This window comes from Lemur catta, chromosome 1 (assembly GCF_020740605.2).
Source record: "Lemur catta isolate mLemCat1 chromosome 1, mLemCat1.pri, whole genome shotgun sequence".
NCBI classification, from domain to species: Eukaryota; Metazoa; Chordata; class Mammalia; order Primates; family Lemuridae; genus Lemur; species Lemur catta.
In genome coordinates this window covers 155,000,004-155,024,184 of record NC_059128.1, presented here as the reverse complement: position 1 = coordinate 155,024,184, position 24,181 = coordinate 155,000,004, and the positions used below count along the sequence as shown (strand labels likewise).

Here is a 24,181-nt window from a genome sequence, read left to right as displayed (position 1 = left end):
GAAAACACAAAAAACTCTTGATATACTGTATAACAGTTACACAGTTTTAAAGTCAGGAATATTTTATTCAAATGAGGTAGATAAAAATACAACTCAAAGGCAAAGCATTTTCAGGTGTCCACATATGGGATTTACAACGTATCTTTCAATTTATGCTATTAATGTTAAATGTTTTTCATAACTCATGTCTATTCAAGTGGTTTTCAATAGTTAGCAAACTTAATAAAGATTTTTATTTAGTCAAAGTAACCACTAAAAAGATATAAGGCAAAATAATTCATTTTATTTCTTAAATGCCTACATATTTACAATCATAAAAACTTTCATGCATTATATAACTTATGAGATACTATACTTTCATATATTAAAAGTTAAAAATCTTAGGAAAATCTAATTCAACCACTTATGAAGAAATTAATGGCTGATCAGAAAATGTCAAATTACTGTTATTAACCTAAGATTTTACCATAATCATGAATAGCATTTAATCATATTAAATCATGAATATCATCATTTAACTTTTAAAACTACACTCACAGTTTTTAGGTTAAAAGCTCATACTAGGGCAACAAGACTTTACTCCAAATTATAGTCACATATAGTCAAAACATAGAGAGTTTTTAACTCAAGATTTCATTATGGTTCACAGTATAAAGATATATTTTCCCAAGGGTTACATGACGGATAGCTAGCAAAAGAATATAGCACAGGGTAGTAAACTGCCAACTAAACATGCACTGAACCGACAGACTACTTTAGACCATGGTAAGTCCTTGATTATTGCTAGCTTTTCTATAATGTTCAGGTTCTCAAAGGTCACTGAATTTTATAATTATCTCCAAACAATTTTCTTCATGGTCATTTAAGCTTTGTCTAAACAGCTGGGTATGTTGCCAAGCAACATCACCGTCTCCTCTGCTTAATTCTGCTTCCAAAATAACTTCAGTGGCACCAGAAAAATCATGATAGGAGCGAAGATTTTTATCTGTTGGAGAGGGAAAAAAAATTAACACTTTGCTTTTTATAATTTAAAGAGCATAAAGAGATAGTTTGGAATGCATTTTATATAGATTGACCTGTAGGTTATAATCAACCCTTAAAAAATAAATGCAAATTATACTTTATGGAGGAATGCATCCTTTGGAACAAAGAAATGATTTTTCTCCTTACATTTGCATTTCACAACAGAAAAAATCAGCCTTTCTATTACAATGCAGTTACACAGGTTTTTATTGCAACATATCAATAACTCTTGGGTATGAAAAAGAACTACATCTAAACAAGTACAATTAGTCTTCAGAGTGGTAAATATATACTCCACAATTAATTTTCCAGTCAGATGCTTACCGCCTGTCAGATCTACTCGTGCTGTATCAGATTGCAGTTTCCACTGTACTACTCCAGTATGAAAGGTTTGACTACTTGTTCTAATGGAAATGCTATCTACTTTAAGGCCAACTGACCCACATTCAAACTTCCAGGAAATATAAGCAAAAGATGATCCTTCCTTTCGGGCTAAATATACCTATAAAGTGGGCAAAAGAGGGAGAGAAACTGTTAGAAATAATCGTACAGAAAACAGAGTGAAAAGTCTTATCATCACAGGGTACTATGTACAAACTAATTTTTCCCCACTGAAAAGATTCTTACTGCTAACATTTTTTTCATTTTTTCTTTAGCATTTTTTCCTGTGGCATCTTTTGCTCTGGAAGAAAGGTATTATTTGAATGCAGGTACCTTCAATAAGTGCATCTCTAAAGAATTGCATGCTAACCAAATTCTGGTAAATCATATTCGTATACATTAAGAAGTTTAGCTATTTAAAATGAACTTTAGGATTAAACCTGCTGAAAATGAAGAATCCTGTTAAATGCAACTACTCTTTAATTTATCTTCTTTTGTAAATCTGGATTTCCATATAAGCTTTCCTAGAGTGAGGCGGGCAATAACCTCTAAATCAAGAAAATACCTCGGCCATTGCTAACTCATGGTTTAAAAGGTAATATCCACAGCCACCTCTTTAAATTGTATGCTCCCTGTTCCTTCCTCATCAATGCCCCTTACCACTTTCGATGTATACCATTGAAGGCATCCAGATCTACTGGCTGCTTCCCTCTCATATTTTCATCTAAAATCTTCAAGATGTTAACATGAAAACTGACATCCACAGCCTTGGTATTTCATAGGTAACTCCAAGCAACCATATTCAAACCCCTAAGAATCTGACTCTTCATTTATCCCTTATGCCTAAACTCTCACAGAATCTATTTATTTCTTTGAAATAAACAAGTCTTGGGAAAAAACTCTTTCCTCACTTATACTGCACTTACCACTATTAGTTACGACTTTAAACTCATCTTAATGCAACCGCCTACCATTGCTCAATTGTAATTGATCTGATCAGATCAATGTTTTTAAAATCTCACTTTCTTCATACCATCTGCCTGGTCTAGAACATATAACAAGTACCTGGGGCTCTTGCAATAAGTGTATCCTCTTAGCTCTCAAAATCCTACATAATTTCATCCCACCGTGAACTGCCAATACTCCTTTACCTAAATGTAACTATTTTATTTCACATGTACTTGTCTGATCTAACTTAACCAAATCATAAGCTCTCTGGGGGTACAGATTATGGATTCACAAAAGGATTTAGTAAATATTAAGTATTAAAATTTATATATAAACATACATATATTCAAGTTAGATTTGATTCTTTTAAAAACACCTAACCTATACTCTTTAGCTCAGGAGCAAATAGTTGAAAGTACCATGTAAAACACATTTGCCATGGAAATATCCTACTACATGTACTATTCTCTATTCTAGTCTTTACTCATCAAGTAAAAAATCACTGCAAGTATTCTAGTCACCATCTATTTGGCAACCTATATCTATTTTTTCTTCCAGCTTAAGTATGCCTATAAATTTACTTTGAAAGTTTTTAGAATCAGTGAGTTAGAGGTTATGTAACAACTGAACAATCACTCTCCAAGGAAAATGATTTTAAACTCCTCAGACTAGATATGTATAGCCGACCACTGTTTGTTGCTGACAAATATAGATACGTGGCACTGTCAACTGCTCCACTCAAGTTCAAGCAACCTCCCTATAACATCGTCTGGTGCTCATACGTCCCTCCCGCATGCTCTTAGAGCAGTTTATAAGGAAAACCTGGGGCTCAGAATTGTACCAGTGTTCCCTGGGAGTTGTTAGCTTCACCCACCCTAAACTACTGGGCATCTAAGGACTATCCATAGCTTAATTACTGCTTCAAAGGGGTGGCTGGTAAAAAGAGTTATCTGGGAAAGATGAGCCAAACAGTGGGGTAACTGGAAGAAAGAAGGTCAGAAGCAACTAAAGGGGAAAGCAATCCTGAGACAGAAATATTATAGATATACTCAAATTTGTGTTTCAGTATATATACTTCAATGTCTGGTGTATTTTCAGAGCTTAGTAGTTTCAAACTCTCCCCAAAAATGTAGGTATAAAATGTGATAAGTTGAAGTCAGATCAGCTCCAAATTTCTAGCTTATTCCAAGAATTGCCGTAATTACACTGTCTAGTTCTGGGTCAGAACTGTGGTTTTAACTATAATAGGTTTATAATAGCTGTTGAACACACCTGAGAGAATTGCTTGTTTAAAGACTTAAATTTTTCAGTTCTAAACATATCAACTTTTAGGATATTAGAAAGTAAAAGGATAAGATGGGATTGAATCCTTAAATGCTTAAATAAACAAACATACTGTGAGCAAATAAAAGGTCTCTTATGTTAAAGAAACAGTATATGGAGATAAAACAGACTCTATTTATATTGAAAATTCATATCATCTTTTTCATACCATATATCCTATCAAACAATCATTTTTAGAGGTGTTTAGAAGTCACCATGAATATGTATACTCAGTTTGGTAATTTGAAATGCACCGAAATAACAGAATTTACATAAAAATCTCTGTGTTCCTACCTATGCATACTACCAACAGAACCAGAAACTATAATTTATTTGGGGGTTGGGGGAATACCTTCTAAGCTCCCAAAGATTTATTTGTTTGGTCTAGATAAAAATAAACATTTTATAACTGTTGGTTGTTCCTAACTTCCTGAGTTATCTGAGAGACAAATTTTTGCCTATTGGCTTTTTAAATTCATGAGTTTAATTTACCGTATGCAGTTTTACATGCTCAGCTTTACAATTTGTGGTCTACTGAGAGGCAAATTGCTATCCTATTTTAGTAGGAGTGCTAGTATTATAAAAACAGAAATCAAAGAGTTTTTCTCCTGTAAAATGAATTCTATATGAATTCTCACCCGTCTCTCACCAGTAACCCACCCTTGCTCCTTTTGGCATGTGTAAGCACATGCAAGCACATACAACCTGTGGGTGAGAACAAAGACCAATGTGTCTACGGCTTAAGGTCTAAGCTGTACTATTTACAACGCATACAAATACAATTTGTCATTTGGGTTGTAGCTATAACTACTATTTTCAGGACTGAGAACAATTTGTGTGTCAGCTTCTTTATGCATTTCACATTCTACAGAAGATCTCTGCATAAAGATTTCTTGATTACTCCAAGTCAGGCTGCTATGGTTCCCTGGAGGTTTGGTTTGTACTGCACTGTTTGAAGCAGTTCTTTAGTACACTCTTAAAAATTATCCTTCTACTTAGGCTGCTAAGATTCACTCAAATTAAGTCTACCATGCAGCAGGCACCCTGAAGTCAGTCATCCCTACAGATATCCAGCAGAGTAGTTGTGTTTTAAGGTATTTTAATTCAATGCTGGTAAACCAGTATTACTCATGAATCCTGTTTTTGGTTCTTCCATTTTATCACTGAAACCAAACCGGAATCCACTGTCAGTTCCTACTGTGTTTAAATCTTTCTACGCTATACTTCCAATTTATTCCATTTGTAGCCTCTGAGATGACCTCTCTGGAACACCAGTGTGATCATGTCCTTCCCGTGCCTGAACCCTTTCATGGTTTCCTATTACCTAATTGCAAGGTAATCAAAGTGCCTGGGACCTGACAACTGTTTACCTTTCAAGTCTCATTTCCCATTATTCTTCTCCATATTCCCTACAACTTAACTCTTTCCTGAATATATCAGGTATCTCTTACCTCAGTGCTTTTGCAGATGCTATTTTCATGCCCCAAAACAACCTCCCCTTCCACATCCTGTCCTCATACTGAGAAACTTTCCCTCATGCTCCTCCTCCTAAAGTCCACTCAGACATTACTTCTTCTGCAAGGCCTTCTCTGACTCACTGTGAAATTATAGGGTGTGCATGTGTGTGTGTATACATACACATACACACTGGTTTCCGTCCATGTTTCCTAGCTCATAACTCCCACACCCTTTGCTATTTCTCCCCAAGGCAGACCAGAGAAACTAAAAATACACTCTAATCTTTGCCCACCTTTCTGTCTTGGAGCTGGCCATAAAGAAATTCTCTGACCTACCTTGTTTGTGGGTCATAAAACCCCCATTTCAGAAGGGTTCCTGCCCCATACTCTGGAGGAAGTCATGCTGCACAGAGAAGCCAAAAAGAATCTGAACAGATAGGCCTTGCTACGTTTCCCCACTCAGTTTATTAGTATCAGATCATACCCTTTTTGTCCAACCATATTTCTACATGGTTGTCAATCATGCCTATCAATGAAGTCTCCATGAGAAGCCCAAAAGGACAGGGTTTGGACAGCTCCAAGACTGCTAAACACATGAAGATTCCTGGAAGGTGACATACCCAGGGAGGGCATGGAAGCTCTGCACCGCTTTCTGCACCTCACTCTATGCATCTCTTCACCTGTATCCTCTGTAAGATCCTTTATAATAAAACAGTCAACATGTTCCCCTGAGTTTTGTGAGCAGATCTAGCAAATTAATTCAACCCAAGGAGGGGTAAGTGGGAGCCCTTATTTATAGCTAGTTGGTCAGAAGCACAGGTAAAACAACTTGGAGCTTCTGATTTACATCTGAAGGGGGTGGGCAGTCTTGGGGACTAAGCCCTTATTAACTTTTGGGATCTGATGCTATCTCCAGGTAGCTAGTGTCAGAAATGAATTGAATTAGAGGACATCTGGCTGGTGTCTGCTGCAGAATTGCTTGTTTGCCTGTTGGTGGAGAAAAAAAACCACATAGTGATCACATAGGCCTTCTGTGCTGATTGTTGTTGAGCGAGAGAATAGAAAAAAACACTTTGAGTTTTTTTCACTCAGACTCAGGAAGTTAGTGGCTTTTCTGTTTTCCTCCTGCAGTATCATATACAGATACATATTCTTCTAGCACTTACCCCATGAATTTAAACAGTTAGTCCCTGCGTGTCTTTGTTTTACATTAGTCGATGAGGACCCTGAGGTTTGGTTCTTAATTCAACATCATATCCTGAGTGCCAATTACAAAGTTTGACAAGTGCATATTTGCTGAATACTAAATAAATTCTTGACATAATGCCATGCACCAAAAAGTGCTAAAATGACTCACTCTAGTGACAAAGATGACAAAAGTGATGAAAAAAAAAAGAAAAGTATCTAAGAGCATCCAAGGGACCCTATGAACAAAGCAGAGTATCTATATCTGTTCTACATGGCCCTAGGGTGGTGGCAGAATTTATGCCACATATATTCAATTATTCTTACATTCAACAATCTTTACTAAACCCTTATGTATTAGGCACTATGCCAGGTAAATGAATACTGTGAGTACAAATATGAGCAGAAAAAGACAAGGTCTCTGCCTGAGAAATGATTACAATCTAGCAAGAGAGACACAAATAACCTATTCTCATACATATTTGTTGAATAAATGCCATGAAAGGCAGGTGCAATAAATAAAATAAATATATAAAGAAGGAAATGGATTCAGCCAGCTGGGACCACAAGCAGTGGGGCTTAAGCCAACTACTGAGGATAAGAATAAGTTAATCAAACAAGAAGGAAGCAAAGGAGGTTCCGTGGAGGAGGCAGAAGGGCACACAGTTGCAATGCAGAGCGCAGGCGATGGCATACTGCAAGGCAAAGCCAGAGGCGGCGGGGCACAGGCCAGACTCTGAAGACATTTGGAGCTTTTTCTTACTCTAAGAGCACCAAGTAACAATTGAAGTTTTGAAAATGTTTCTTTAGCTATAGCATGGAGCACATCTTTGAAAGGACCAGGGAAGATGCAGGGAAACTAGTTAGGAAGTTATTAAAATTGCTTTTATCAAAGTGTTATCACTTGCTCCCAAAAAGTGTACTAGTCTTCTTGATTTTTTTTTATATTCTTTTCAATTCAGACAATACTAAATGTATTTGCTAAGCAGTAAAATTTAGTGGTCTTCTGTGTTCCTGAGAGTATACCTCTTTGAGAAGATAAGAATCTGTACTAAAAATCTGAGAGCAGGATGCAAGTGATTTGTCATGATACTAGGTTGAAGATGACTAAGTAAAGGTGTGATTGGAAATGGGTTTACTATTCAACAGAGCAAGAAAATCCCTAATTGGGGGCATATTAGTACAGAACCAGGAATACTGATTTAGATGGAATATGCAAGTTTTAATAGCTATTGTTACTTCTGAGTTATCACTCTCTACAAGTACAGTTCACATTCTAGTACTTTTCTTCATTTGAGACTAAATATTATAGCTAGAAATGGATTTACTCAACTTTTAAAAAATGGTACCCTTCATAAAAGTATATCAAGGCATAGCTTTTCTTGAACAGGGGTCTGTTTTTTATTTAATGACCTTTGCATCTCATTTACATTATTTAAATCTTTCTCATACAATATACTCTCTCTGGCCGCAATGTTCTATTTTGAGATCTCAAAACATGCCATGTATTCCATGCCTTTTTCCTGCTGTTTCCTTGCCTGACGAACACCTACTCATCCTTCAGCGTCCAGCTCAAATGTCGCCTACTCTGTGGAGCCTTGCCCAACTCCCACAGCCAGAGCTAATTACTCCCACCTCGGTGTTTCCATAGCAATGTGTTGATATCCTTATTATAGCACTCTGCATCGTGGTTAAGATGGCTGTTTATGCTTCAGTTTCCCCCGTTAGATTGTGAGGGCAGGAACAGTCTTTTTATCCATGTAGCTGAGAACAATGCCTGCCACAACAGGCACTCAGCAAATGTTTGCTGATGAACAAATGAGTGTATAAGACAAAGAAGAAATATGCCACAGAGCACTCCTGTTTTTGAACACATCACATCTTCTGTGACACATCATTATTTTCTCCATCATTACTTTCTCTATTAACACTGCTGGTTAGGAAGAAATGCATGATTTTTCTCCAGTTCAGAAAGCACTAGTCCTTGGATAAATAACACATCCAATCCCGCTTTTTGTTCAGAGGGATTTTTAGGCTAAGTATGGTATTCTAGAAGATGTTCACCCTCTATATATTATCATTTACAGATATACATATCTTGAGATTTTAAATATTATCTTGTTTTACTTTTTATACACTTCTTTAGCTAAAGAAGAAAATTCCAAAATTTATAATTTTAATAATAAGTTATTCTTGGTTTACTACAAAAGACCCCAACTTTTATTACTATATAATATAATTTAAACTGAATATTTATATATTTAAGCACTAAGATTAAGTTCTAGAATAAAAACTTATAATTGGGGGGGAGCAGAGATCTTATCTCTGTATGTCTTTTGTACTGATTAACGCCTAGTACAGTGATAGCATACAGTAGATGCTCATAAACACTAGGAGCTGTCAATCTGTGACTCACTTTTTAAATCTATCCAGTATGTCTTACAAGTGAACAACTTCCCTTCCCACTCAAATATCTTGGTAAGTCAACTTTAAAAGCTCCTTATAAGTTAATTAACTCCTATGAAAATCCATCAACAATATGGTCTGATCTACTGAGGTCATATAAATAGCTCTGAGTTTATTTTTGGTGTGTTTGTAAAAACTAGGACAGTTTAAAGGAAAGCCTCTTACTTGTTACTGATAATATGACAACAATGTGCAAGTTGGTGTAAGTGAACTACTATGATCCTAGCCTCCATTTACTTATTTAGTTTTTCAGGACACAGAGAAGAAATAACCAATATCACTGCCCAATCATTCACATTCTTATAAAATGAGAGCTTGTTAAATGGATAGCTTCTTGGGATTTTGGACTAAATCTATTATACTCCCTAATGGCCTGCATTTAGTAGTCAATCAATACATATTTGTGAAGAAATTAAATAGTAATATACTTTATACATTCATTCAAAAAACAGTCACATGGATTGGTCATATACTTGATTATTTTTCCCCGAGAGAATTAAATTCAGCTTCTTTGATGAAAACATACTTCCTTGATATAAATGCAAGAATTTCCAGTGGACTTCATTACAAGTTGGGAATAAAATTTTCTTTTCCAGGTTAAAGGGCTACTAAAAATAATTTTGATGTATCAGTTTTCACATTTTGCACAACTGAAAAATAAAGCCAATCTATATAGTAACAACAAAGGTTTACAACAGTTTCATGCATTAAGTTACCATGTTCCAGTCTGTTTCAACTTTTCTGAATATGGATTCCATTTTCCACACACCATTCTCCCATCCAGAAATGGTTTGATTGTTATTTGAAACTCGAACATAATGATCTTTCACAATATTATAACAAAGGTGGAGCTGTTTAGAAATCTTCTCATTTTCAGAGGGGATAAACAGAGTTTCTCTTCTCTTAAAAAGAAAGCAGAATTAGTTTTGCAACTTTATGGAAGATGTTTAGAGAAAAAGGAATGAGGAATTACTATGTATAGTGGTAAGAGACTCCTTCAACTTGAAAAGAAAAAATCGGTATCATCGAAAAATTTGGAAAATATTTTACAAGTTATAATATAATCAGCATGATGCTGATGTAGCACCAAACATTACTAGAGAAAAAACAAGAACTATGAGTTCTGACTTATATTTTTGTGATTTTTATGTTCAATGAATTCATTCATTTTTCTTCTTTTCTACCACCAGCAGCATCTCTCACTTGGACCACTTGCAATTGTCTTGTAAAGTTCACTCCCAGCTTTCACTACCTCTCCTATCCATGCTCCACCTCCAATGAAAGCAATTTTTTAAAAAAAAATGTAAACTGGGACATGTCACTTTCCTGCTTAACTCACTTCACTGACTTCTCATTGTACTTAAATTCCAACTCTTTACCAAGGCTAACAGGGCCCAAACTGACCCCTCCCCTGCCTACTTCTCCAACAATATCTCACGTTACTCTTCCCTTTCATCTACACATTCCCACCATATTACTTTTCCTTTAGTGTCATAAAAAGGTCCAGCTGGTTTCTGCCTCAGAGCCTTGACATATGCTGTTCCCTCTGTCTAGAATGCTGTTCTTGCTACTTTCCATATATTTGATTCTTTCTCATTTTCAGCCCTCAACCTAAAGTCATTTCATAAGTGTGTCCTTTTCTGATACCCTAAGCTAGGAGAGTGACTGAGAGGTATAGCTTGAAACAGTCTGCATGTGTAAAATGACTACAAAAGCTCATGTTTTACCTTAAAATTCCAGGCAATTTCTGCATTCTAGTACAAAATAACATCAATGTTTCAAAAAATATTTTAAATCTAAAATTAAGATAAAATTTTTCTTTCTGGAAATGACATCACCAGTGTTTCCTTCTTTTTCCAATTGATTGCAAGATTTAATTCCAAAATTTTTTAGAATTAACATTTTTCTATTTACTTTTAAAACAAACACCCATTTCTAAAGGGGAAAATTATTTCTTTTCAAATCCATGGCCCTGAAATGGTCCGCAGCAATTGAGAAATTAAAAATATTTCCAAAAAGGAAAACAATTCTGTTATATGACCCAATCTGTATTTTTAAAGTTAATCAATTTATATGCTGTGCAAGAGGTAACACACCCATCTATAAAAAGAAATGAAGACCTAAATAATATCCATGTTTTAAATTGAACACAGCTGTGAATTAAATTGGCTCTTTTTAACTGGCTTCATTTAGATTTATACTTGTAACATGCACTGCATCAGCAGTGATTTGAATTATTTGTTGAATTTAGATCTTGTAATTCTATGGCTGAACCAACACTTCTAACTGCCTGCTACAGATGATGGGATAAATTAAAAAGCAAATATAAGATTTACTAGGGATAATTCATTCCTTTTGGACAAATTCCTTTACCAGAGAAGTGAGTTGCAACAATGGTAAATTTAGAAAAAAGTGGAACTGTTTGATATTGATACTGTGATGGGTCATTTTCTTTCCAAGCATTTTTCATTGCATATCTTCCTAAAACTAGACATTTATATTAAATACTTTACAGTGATTCAACTTTAAGCCCCTAAGGGCAAAGGATAGACTATTTTACTTTTTTAACATATTTGCTGCTACACTAGAAAAAAATTTTTTTCCTTGGGGCCATGGTGTTTCGTTACGGAAATAGAATAAAAACTTCGAAAACAAAATGATCCTTTTAATTTAATGAAAAACTTGTTATTTCCTATTGTTTTCTGTGTGTGAGTTACATGCAACTTAAAAAATAGTTCACATAGCTCCCAAGGTGAAGAGACATGAGTTACATATGCTTCACAAGGCCCTGGGCTCAAAACTAGTGTGAGTTAAATACAACTCACATGACAGTTAATGTGTTAAAGTCCATTATAAAACCTAACACGTTGATTTTTACCTAGTCCCTAATTATGAGACATAACTACAGAAATTATATTTCCATTGTTATTTAATTTTGAGAGATTAATAAAGTGATATCTTAAAATAAATTTGATAATATACTTGCAATCACACTAAAAAAATTTCTAGCCAATATTAAATGTATGCAAGCATATACCAAGAAATATACACTTTCATCAGTTGAATTACTCAAATTCTTCTTTTTTTTAATAAGTGGCAGCTACCAGAGAAGGCGCCTCACCTGCGGAGGGGGAGGTGCTGTGGTATGGGGCTGCTCCCCAAATTCTGTATTTTCCTCACGGTACTTTATAAAGTTTAAATAAGCTGGGAAAGAAAAGTAAAAGGAATTCTTCTAAATGCACTAAAATCTCATTTTAAAAAACCTGAACGAGCACTTCACAAAAGATATCCAAAAATTTAAAGAACAGGTACTCAACTTAGTCATCACCAAAATGCATATCAAAATTGAAATGCTATTATATACCACCAGAATTGCTAAAATGAAAAAGACAGACAGTTCCAAGTGTACACAAAGGTGTGGAAAAATCTCATATACTGCTAGTGAGAGTAAAAACTGGTACAACTGCTTTGGAAAATTATTTGGCTACCAAAGCTGAACATATCCATACTCCTAGGTATATACCCAACAGAATACATAAATATATTCATTGAAAACATGAATATTAATGTTTGCAGCAGCACAATTTGTAACAGCCAATACCTAGAAACAACCCAAATAGCCATCAAATTATAGTACATTCATACAATGGAATATTATAGAGCAATAACAATAAACATTGCAACATGTATGAATCTCACTAATGCAATGTTGTACAAAAGAAGCTATACACAAAAGAGCACATATTATTAAATGTCATTTATATAAAGCACAATAACAGGCTTTATACAAAACTTATATATGATGTTGGAAGCCACGATGATGGTTGCTTTTAGGGAAGGCAGTGAGTGACTGGAAAGGAACTTATGCTTGTTTCTGGGGTTCTGCTGATTTATTTCTTATTCTGATTGGTGGATGCATGAGTGCTAAAATTGTAAAAATTTGTTAAGCTGTACGTGTATCATTTGTGCATTTTTCTGTATACTCTTCAGTAAACACTAAAAATTTACGTAAAGTAAAAAAATAGAAAAATCCCACTTTAAAATGCATTGCTAACTCTTATATGTGATTTACTATGTCAATTATTAGTTCTCTTCAAAGGTTTGCATCCTTAAATAATTACCCTACAAAATTAATTGAAATATCATAGCCAATGAAGTTTTCTGTAAGCAAACAGCACAGTATAGAAAGCAGGAGAGTAAAAAGATTATCATGCTAGAATGAGTTAAATACCTCTAGACCCATTTCGCCTCGGGCTACTCTCCAAGCCACTGACCCAGATATTCTTCCACCAAGTTCTCCAGGTTTAGGGGTTTTGGGAGATATAAATTCAACAAGCTCCACAATTATCCTTTGGAGAAGTTCTTTTCTTCTGTTTTCTGACAAAGATAGTTGCCTCTGTAATTCATATTTTTAAAAAGTTGTTACAATTAGGGGAATGTAGAGGTCCATCTCTAAGCAAGAATATACTTAAAACATTTCCATTTTAAGGGGTCCTGAAAAAACTAATCAGCTTTATTTTCATACATATGTTATTTAGAAAATAAAAAGGATACTATAAAAAACGTAATATAATTTTACAAATTTTATGTTGAGAAATCATTTAGCACCTATTTCTGACTCTCCATGATCTCTACTACTCTAGATTTATTCAAAATGAAGGGAAGCAACTTCTGTTTCTGGATTTGGTGGATTAGCTTGCATTAGACCAACTGTCTTGCTGAGAAAAGCTAGAAAAGCTGGAGGAGACACACACAGAACATATACATACAAACACCTATATGAATGCAAAAGAAAGCTACCAAGGTAGCAAGAACTTGAGAAGTCAAGGTCCCAAGGGAAGAAATAAATTGAGGTGAAGGAAACATACTGCACCTCTTTTCAAAACCTTCCAGGCATTTGACAATTATTAAGTGGCATGAGGAGAAGAGGCTGTGAAGCTAAGCACAAAATGGTGACTAAAGTGCTAAAAACAAAGAAGTTTTAGCAGAATTATAGTGCTAGGTAGAAAATAAAGACTCTGGAGTTCAGAGTCTTCTAACGCAAGGGGCTCTAGAAAATCAGGCTGGAATCTCTGAAAGACTACACACTAGGAGTAAAAGCAAATTCAAAACTGAAACTTCACCTTGAATCTCAATTGCTGATTGAATTAAGGTGATTTGCCCTGTTTTAATTGTCTATTAGAGCAAAATTGTTTATTTTTTTAAATTATGAAAAACCCCACATGTATAGAATTAAAAAAATCAATACTATAATATCAAAGTATAAAATGAAAACTAAATCTTCCATCTTGGACTCCTGGTCCCTCTCCTTAGAAGTAATCACTGTTAATAATTTCCCGTGCCTTGTTTCAGGCATTTCCGTACATGGATGTGTGTGTGTGTGTACACACATACAAAATATGAGTGTGTGTCATTTTATCAAAGGCACAGTTACTTTGATAAATAGGACAACACACTTTTTACGTCAGGTACTACAAATATTGAAATTTTGTTTCATTGAACTTTTTGAAGAGATGTGACAATTTAATCCAAAAAACCCCATAATATTTAAAATGAGTCCTCAAAATTTTCAATAAACAAAAAAGACTTTTAACATATTAAACTATTCTTGCTTGCAAAATAATGCTACTACTTTAAGAATTTCAATGGGTTAAAAATTGGCTATTCTTGATTATAGAAAAACTTTCAAATGTCCTTTCAAAAATGACAAATAGCCATCACATACCTGCTTATTAAGCCCATTAATAGTCTCTCGAAGTAATTCTTCTTTAATCTCAGTTCTTCTGGAGATCACTTCTTCATGTTTACAAGAATATCGCCAAGTGACATCAACTACCTGAAACAAATTAGAGAATACGAATATTTAACAAGATTACAACCATCAACGTTTATTTGCTAAATACCTAGAATATATGCAATTCTTAAATGCCATTTTAAAAATACTATCCTTTGTTTAAAATTTAAAAACCTGTGTAAGAATCTGAAGAGAATCCACTTTTTATTCATTTTCTAACAGGTTTACTTCTAAGAAACACTATGATAAATTGATGAAATTTTCAGATTTTAAGATTTATCTACAAACTTGACTCCATAAAATTCAACAAATAAAACCTTTTTCCTTTTTATTGTATTAAATTTACATTATAGAACTGATTTTTGACAAAAATGCAAAGAAAATTCAATAGAGAGGATAATCTTTTCAACAAATCGTGTTAGAACAATTCATTATCCATATGTTAAAAAAAAAAATCTTCAATCCACACCTTGGACCACATAAAAAATTAACTCAAAATGTAAAACAAAAATTCTAAAACTTATAAAAGGAAATAGGAAAAAAAATCATTGTAACTGTGGGCTAGGCAAAAATTTTTTAAATACAACATCAAAAAGTACAATTCATAAAAAAACAAATTGGTAAACTGAACTTCATCAATTGCTTCTCATCAAAAGTAATTAAGAGCTTGAAAACACAAACTACAGAGAGAAAAATCTTTGCAAAGCATATATCTAATAACAGTCTTATATAAGAATATATAAAGAATTCTCAAAACTCAATAGTAAGAAACAAAACAGCCAATTTAAAGAAATAGGCAAAAGGGAACATGAATGGTACATAAACAAATAAAAAGATGATCACTATTATTTGTCATTAGGGAAGTACAAATGAAAACCACAATGAGATACCATTGCACACCTATTAAAAGGGCAAAAATTAAAAAATCAGACCGTACTAAATGTTAGCAAGGATATGGAGAAATGAGAATTCTCACACACTGGTGGTGAAAATGTAAAATGGTACAATCATTTTGGAAAACAGTTGAGCAGTTTCTTAAAAAGTTATACATACATCTACCATATAATCCTGCCATTCTACTCTTAGACATTAAACAAAGAGAAAAGTGGGCACATGCCCATATAAAGACTGTACACCCAAATGTTCACAGCAGCTTAAGTCAAAATAGCAAAAAATCAGGAACTACCCAAATGTCCATCAACCGATGAAATGATAAACAAGTTAAGGTTCATCCATTAAATAAATATTGATTGCAGTGAGGATTTCATGGGCACATACAAATGACAAAACTTATTAAACTGTACACTTTAAATATATATATGCAGCTTACTGCATGTCAATTATGAAAATATATTTTATTCTTGGAAAAATATTTTTTTCCTTTTATGTCCTACCTCATCTTTAGAAAATGCTATAATATAGGAAAGCTTCTTGCCCCATCCTATTTCATAAAGGAGTGGTTTGTCACAGACATCTTCACAGGCATCACAGTGCAGCCACCGCTGCTGAGAAGGAGAAAAGACTTCTGTCCAGACATGGTCTACTCAAGTAAGACACGGGAGGGCAATGGAAAAGAGGAAATAAAAGTTAAGTTTATAAAACCAGAATGACTTCCAGTAACTATATACAAACCCCTAAGGCTAACATAATAATTTTTAACATTCTAAATATTAGTTAATAAGAGTGAGCATTTTGTGACAAGACTCTAGAATACATGTATTAATTTCTCTGTCTTTTTGAGATTCTAGAAAATGTTTCTGAAATAATCTCCTTTAATGCAGTCAGCTTTAAGAATAATGTGTGCCATAACTCTTAGAAGGCAAACATATTGAACAATGGCATCAAAAATATCTGGCTCAGTTCGCCACTATGAAGGAGTTAATGCCACTTTTGAAACTACAGTCTCTCTGAACTTTAAGACCCCAAACCAGCAGATGGTCTAATAGGATCTCTGGTCACTGATGTTTCACATTTTATTTTAAGAGAACAATAACTATTAACTGAAGGTTTTAATTGTAAAAAAAAAAAAAATGAAAACACAAGTAAAACTCTAAGAATAAGGCAAACAACTTTTTTTCAAAATTTCAAAATATTAAGGGGGTACAAATGTTTTGTTACACGGATACACTGTATAATTAGCTGAAATCCTGGCTTTCAGTGTGCCCGTCACCAGGACAGTGTTCACTATACCTGGTAGATAAGGAAAACATTTTTTGATATGTAAATACAAGTCATTTCTAAGTAAGGACAACACAAATATCACATGGGTTCTATTATATTATTTTTGTATACTGCAATTTAAGTATACTAAACTTTTTATAGTAATCCCTAGAAAAATGAATATTTCTATAGCACACTATTACACATGTTCTTATCTGTATAGAAACAGCATTACTATAAATGCCATGGTAAATTGTTAATAAAAGAAATAAGACCTAGTGTTTGACAGATCAGTTCAGTGACTCTAGTTTACAATAATTCATTGCATATTTCAAAATAGCTGGAAGAGAATAATTCAAATGTTTCTAGCATAAAGAAAAGACAAATGGATACCCCAATTACACTGATTTGACCTGTACAAATTAAATGATGTATTAAATTATCACATGTATCCTCAAATATATGTACATATATATCAATATAAATAAAAGTAATTAAAAAGGAAAACAGAGAATATTTACTTTTTGTTGTTTTTTTTATATTTTTAATTTCTTTTTTTTTTTCTCTTTTTTATTTTCCCAGGTCCTCCCAGCTGTAAGAGAATATTTATAGTGCAAAGTATCAGGCATGGTGCCAGATGTTTTACAAAAATCTTGTGATCCTTCCAAAAACCCTGTGAAGTTAGTATTATTATTTTACAGATGGCAAATGGAAGTTCAGACTGACAAGGCCAGAAAGTAGCAGACAGACTGTAGACCCAAATCTGTAAGTCGGCAAAGCCCTACTACTCTCTGCTCATACTATGTTGTGTACCTGTGTAATCCCAAACATAGCGAGCTTCAAACCCTAAAGCTCGGCAGCACAGTGTAAAACAATTGGCCCACTCGCCACACCGTCCACATCTTGTTTCCAAAAGTTTCTCAGGGTCATTATATCTGGTGAAAAAAAAAAAAAAAGCAGCTTTAAATTAACATTTTTAAAGAATTTATATTACCTTTATGCTAACAAAAATGTTTCTTAATTTCTTATTTTTAAATATTGATTAAAGAGTCTAAAATATATGATTCTAGTGTTAGAACCTTTGTTGAAAAATGGTTAAACAGTGGTACTGCCTTCAAGGTGTTTGCAGTCCTAAGAGAGAAAAGGAATTAACACAAATAATTTTAATATATGGCAGAATGTGATACAAACACTCAATTTAGTGTTACGGAAGAGTCGTTTTATTTGAGCTGGGCTTTAAATGAAAGATAAGATTTGGATAGGCAGATTCTCTAAGAAATCTGCTTAAAGCATTAGCATTAAAGTGGTATAATTAGCTCATTGTATTTAAAAGGTAAACAATTTTACTCAATAAAAGTTTTATCTCAGTTTAATTCAAATTTTACTTAAAATGTTATTTTTCCTTCTAATAATCATTTTGACTAAAATTTTATTTTTCTGAAGTATTTCAAGATGCTTGCAAATCTGGAAATTGTTTTTTTGAAAAATATTTGCAACATTCCTTTCAAAAGTTACTCCAACTATCAAATTATCATACAACTGGAGAACATGAAATTTTGCATATTGTGTCAAGAAGGGTTTTGAGCTGATACAGCTAAGCAGGAAAAGTGCTCCAGCTGAGCAGAGATGTCAACCATGAACCTGTGAGGGAAACCGTGGCATGAATAAACTGGCTCTGCAATGAGAGGTTTGTTAAGCAGATGCTCCTGCTTAGTAAGTTAAATGAATTGAGAACTTGGGTAATTCAATCTTTGAAAAAAGCTGTAACTTTACATTATGGAGTAATAACAACAGAACTAGAGCAATCTACGCTCCATATTCTATATATACTACTAGTGCCAAGTCAAAAGACCAGATTAGCCTTTGATAATGTTCATCATCCCAACCTTAAAACAGAGAGCAGCTAACAGTAAATTAAGTAAATGATTAGAAAGGAAAAGAATAACACTTTGCATCAATATCTATGCTTGCCTGTGCCACTCCACGCTGCATTATTAGTTTACATTCAACTACCTGGAGTTTATGAGGACAGAGATTTAATTATATATTTTGTTTCTTCTAAACGTTGCAAAGTGTCTGTGCAAATGTATGCTGAATGAAGAAATAACTTACACAAATTTTAGATAATTATTGGGTATTAGATCCTGTTTACCCTATATTCTGTATATGGTAGGGCTGGTTCCAAATTAGGGACAAAATTGAGTCTCTAGGCCCCCAAAATTACGTATTTCAAAAACGTGGTATCTTTTCTTGCCTGATAATACAAACCAACTTTTATAAGTATTGCCAATTAAGGAAATTTGACAGGAAGTTTGTAAATTAAAGGAGGGAAAAAGTTAACTGAAAAACTAAAATTTCCTTTGTTTAAAATTTAGAGATATGTGGGTTAAGTTAGGTTGGGCAGGGGAAGCACCTAATTAAAACAAACTTCTGCCTTTAAAAGGAAAATAATATGATACTATAGTATACTTTTACCTTATATTGTTATTATGTGTGATCAATATTAAAGTTATTTGACAGTTAAAAATTATATATTAAAAAAGAATATAAGATTTACACATTAAACATGATATGACATTACTCAATTTATATTCTAGAATAGGAATTTATAAATTTCTTAACGGATAGAAGGTAAATATTTTCGACTTTGCAGGTCATATGGTCTCTATCACCAGTATTCAACTCTGCTGTTGTAGCATGAAAACAGTCACATACCATAAGTAGATGAATCAGCATGGCTACATTCTAATAAAACTTTATTTACAAAAAAAGGATGTGGGCTGGATTTAGGCTGCCAGCCATCGTTTGCTCACCTGTGTTCTACAGGAATATATTTTTAATTACTTAAAGAAAGATTTAAAAAATTTCATTGAATAAAAACACACCTCTAACCATTCCATTAAGAAATTACTCTGACTTTATTGTCCAGGTACCCACCTTGGGAATCGATTGCTGAACTGGCATGCATCACAGTAATGGTCTTCTACATTGTTTGCACCCCACTTCAGCTCATCATCATTGGGCAATAATGATTTGCTTCTAGACCTAGTCTGTCCACCACATTTACTGCACAAAATGTTATTCACCCAGTGAAAAAATTCTTGCTTAAACCAGTGCAAAAGCTCCAGCAAAAGAAAATCTCCATCACTTACATTAGTACCTGAGAAGTTAAAGGAGAACAAGTAAGGTCTACAGCTGACAAAATCTAAAAACAGCCACACATATTTATTCTCAAATATGGAGCTGAAATATATGAAAATATAACTGATATAAAAGGTTTTCACGAATAAGATGCAAGAAAGGATTGTCAGTATATTGTGAACTAGGCTGAAATACAATGACATGTGTAACTGCATATTTAGAACAGTAGGACGTTTACCACTTCATATCCTCTGACATTATGCATGAACAAGTGAGGTGACCACAATGACCTCTCAGGGAACCATGGTCAGTTTGGAATTGATACTGAAACACAAGGGATGTAGAAAAGTAAGTCTGATTTTGAAAAACATTTTAAAATGGCTGCATCAAATTTGTTATCAGGTACATATGCAAGGAAACGTGAAATCATCACAAAATCACAGGCAGAAATCCCAGAATTCCAGACACTTTAAAATAATCCTATTAGCTTTTCTATTGGGGCTTCAACTGTACAGTATCCATCCATGGATACTCATCACAAAACACATAAAAACACAACCATGTCTATAGTGTATATATCAACCCTAGCAAGTAAACACGGTAATATTATACTCACTTTACCAAAAAAAAGATATATCATGATCATACTCAAGACCACGGTATCTCAGGCAAGAAGGGAAGGAGAGGGAAAAAGAATCAGGAGATATATACAGGGGGACTCTCCTCTCTATCTCTAATGTTTTATTATTAAAAAGTGATAAAAATATATATGAAGGAAATACATGGCATAATGTGAAGATCTAATAAAGTTTGATGTTGGTTGTAGGTATTTGATATATTACACTCTGTTCTTGTATTGAACAGAGTTCTAAGCAAATATACAGTATTTAATAAAGTTAGCATTTCAAAGAAATTCTAAGAGGATATATAAACGATATTGACACATGTAGCTAAGTATCAGATCCCTACTGTAACCTTCATTCAGTAAAAAAAAGAAATTCTATCAATCGATCAATTTGGAATACTATATAGTAGTAGTAGAAATTATAGGAGAATATGTTTATGATGACTTGGGTTAGGGGAGGTCTTCTTAAGGAAGATACAAATTATGAAATCAGTAACGAAAAAAATTAAATGTTCTTATGTTAAAATTTAAAATTTTTGAATTTTAAAAGATACACTAAATGAATTAACAAAGGACATGCAGATAAAAAATTGTAACATGTCTACCAAAGACAAATATCTAAAATACATAAAAAATTTCTATAAATCAGTAAGAATATTAACAAACTCATTAGAAAAATTTATAAAGTCCACAAAAGAAATTCAATAATTTCACTAAGTGGAAACCTGAACACTTGTGGTATGAATTGGAAGGTGATTTGTTTGGCAGGATCCATTATAGTATAAAAATGTTACACACCCTTGACACTTGGTATCTATCTCAGAAAAACACTTGTGCATGTGTACCAGGAGACATGCTTTACAAGAATTTCCACTGTAGTAGCATTTAGAACAAAGAAAAATGGTAAACAATCTCAATGTCCATCAATAGGAAATTATATAAATAATAATGTGTACTATAGAACGTTATAGAGAGTTGAAAAGATTCTCAAGACATATTTGTAAATAAAAAAATACCAAAAGCTGAATATATGATAATAAATTTATGTAAACCCCACACAACTTATTTATTTTTATAGATAACTATTTATAGGCATAAATAGATAGGAAAAGACATGAAAACACACACATCACATAATAATAACTGTTACCTATGAAAGAGGAAAAGGACTGAATTGCAGGGAAAGTCTGGCTTATACTGTATGAGTTTTCCAACAAGAAGATATTCATGAGTTAGTTACATTAAAAATGAACATTTAGAAATAGAGTATTACTACGTTCCTCCTCAGTCTAGTCCATCTGTAGCAGCTAGAGTGATCTTTTCAAAAATGTAGACCAGATTACGTCACTCAAAACCTTCCAATGGGTTTTCATCTCATTCAGAATAAAATTCAAAGTCCTTACTCTGGTTTGTTTAGCTGGCCCCCTGTGGTAGACTAAAAAATGGCCCCTCAAAAACATTTCCACGTCCTAATCTCTACAGCCTACGAAATATATTAATAGTTACCTTATATGGCAAAAAAAAAAAGAAAAAGAAAAGAAAAAGGTCTTTGCAGATATGATGAAGTTAAGGATCTTCAGGCAGGGAGATTATCCCGGAATATGTGGATAGTCTTAAATGCAATCACAAGTAACCTCTTAAGGAGGAGGCAAATGCGTTATTGTATACACAGAGGAGAAGCTCATGTGAAGATGGGGCAGAAAGAGATTTGAGGATGCTGGCCTTCAAGACCGAAGAGACGCAGCCACCAAAAGCTGGAAGAGGCAACGGAGCATGGCTCTGCTGACACTTTGCTTTCACCCTATGTTAATGATTTTAGATTTCTGGCTTCCAGAACTGTGAGAGAATAAATTCCTGCTTTTTAAATTCACCACGTATGTGGTCGTTTGTTGCAGCAGCCACAAGAAACTTATATGCCCCATTACTTCTTTGACCTCGAACCCTACCCCCTCCTATCTTGCTCATTCTGCTACAGCCACAACACCCTTCCTGCCATCCCATAAACGTGTCAAACACTCCCACCTCACGGTGCCTTTGCAATTGCTAGTGCTCTCTACCTAAAAGGGAAATCATTGCTTTTTAGAGAAGCCCTTGACAATCTTAAACCAAATGGCATCTTTTCTAGTCACTCACTCTCTAATCTGTTATTCTGTTTGTCTTCCTGGCACTTATCATTACTTGACATATTTGAGTATTTGGTGTGTTGGTGTTTTTTTTTTTTTTTTTTTTGCTTTCGGTCTCTCTGTCCTTAATAGGACGTACTTCATTATGTTCACCTCTATATCCCCAACACCTACAACTATGCTTGTTATAAAATAGGTGCTCAAATTCACAATTACAAAGATGTAGAAACAACCCGAGTGCCCACCAATACATGAATGGATTAACAAAATGTGGTATATGTACACCATGGAGTACTACTCACCCACAAAAAACTGAATAACTACCTATTGTATTATCCTGGATGGAGCTGGAGCCCATTATTCTAAGTGAAGTATCACAAGAAAGGAAAAACAAACACCGCATGTACTCACCATTAAATTGGTACTAATTTATCAATACTAATGTGCACATATGGGAAGTCACACTCATAGGTGTCTGGCTGGAGGCAAGGGGGAGGAGAGGATGGGTAAATCCACACCTAATGGATGTGCTGTGTGCTGTCTGGGGGATGGGCATGGTTGTAGGGCAGTGCAAAGGCAATTTATGTAACCAAAGCATTTGTACACCTGTAATATTCTTAAATAAAAAATTAAAATTAAAAAAAATAGGTGCTCAGTAAATATTTGAAAGAATGATGGAAGGACTGAACAAGCTTCAAAATACTACTTAGAATCACAAATGTTGACCAAACAGTCATTATCAAGACAGGAAAAGAAGAGAAAGGAAAACAGCCTATTTCTATTACACTTCTGTGTTACATACTCTAGGTATATATACATCAGCAGGTTTCCAGCTGGAAATATAACTGTCCAACAGTGAGACCAGTGAGGGTCAGTGTTTCTCAATTAAGTAATATCCTTAATATGGCTCAGAGAAATGAAAATGGATTCCTCTACGTACAGGACAGGAGGAGCTCAGAAATCTGAGATATGGGGGTTAAAGGGAGGTCTGACTTAGATGCTAAATTCTGTGAAGACAACATTTAGAATGCAGAGGGTTTATTTTAAAAGTGCAATTAAGACTTCATATTTATAAATTTAGCATCTTCAAAAATACCATGTAAATATAGATTTCTAGTAACTTCTCAGTGCAAAATAAAATCAACAAGCTTAGGCCCTAACTCTGCCCTCTGAAAACCACTGACATCAACGTATAAGAAAGAGAAATGAGAAGAAAATGGGTAAAAACATCCATAGAGGCAGCCTCATCCCTAGACACATCTTTAAGACTTAATATTCTGCATACCATGTCTTCATACTCAATTTAGTAGGCCAACTTATACTGTTATCACTTTTCTAAAATGACAAGGTTCTTGCTCTTCCAAAAAGGTGTCTTACCTATACCTGGAACATTTAATCATGATAAACCTTCAGACTACTAGACCAGAGCTATCAAACCATGCTTCTCTGAGCCTTAACTATCTCTGGAGGTATCTTAGTGGGCAGGGCTACAAGGGCCCCACTTTTGCTTCAGACCAGAACATTTTTCCTAGTTCATAAACCCAAAATAAGGTTT

General features: G+C 34.0%; 1 protein-coding gene across 2 annotated transcripts in view; it reads right to left on the bottom strand.

Annotated features, from left to right (window-relative positions):
* Positions 1–617: 617 nt before the first annotated feature.
* NGLY1 (N-glycanase 1) overlaps positions 618–24,181 on the bottom strand; it is a 56,697-nt gene continuing 33,133 nt past the window's right edge. The window contains exons 5-12 of one of the 2 annotated variants that reach the window (XM_045537830.1): positions 19,675–19,897; positions 17,551–17,672; positions 15,972–16,117; positions 14,509–14,619; positions 13,015–13,179; positions 9,500–9,685; positions 1,348–1,525; positions 618–985 (exon numbers count right to left, since the gene is read on the bottom strand). In XM_045537830.1, the coding sequence (XP_045393786.1) occupies positions 810–985; positions 1,348–1,525; positions 9,500–9,685; positions 13,015–13,179; positions 14,509–14,619; positions 15,972–16,117; positions 17,551–17,672; positions 19,675–19,897 (1,307 nt within the window). In that variant the 3' untranslated portion in view covers positions 618–809. The remainder of the gene's footprint in view (positions 986–1,347; positions 1,526–9,499; positions 9,686–13,014; positions 13,180–14,508; positions 14,620–15,971; positions 16,118–17,550; positions 17,673–19,674; positions 19,898–24,181) is intronic. The other variant, XM_045537837.1, reaches the window with a different exon arrangement.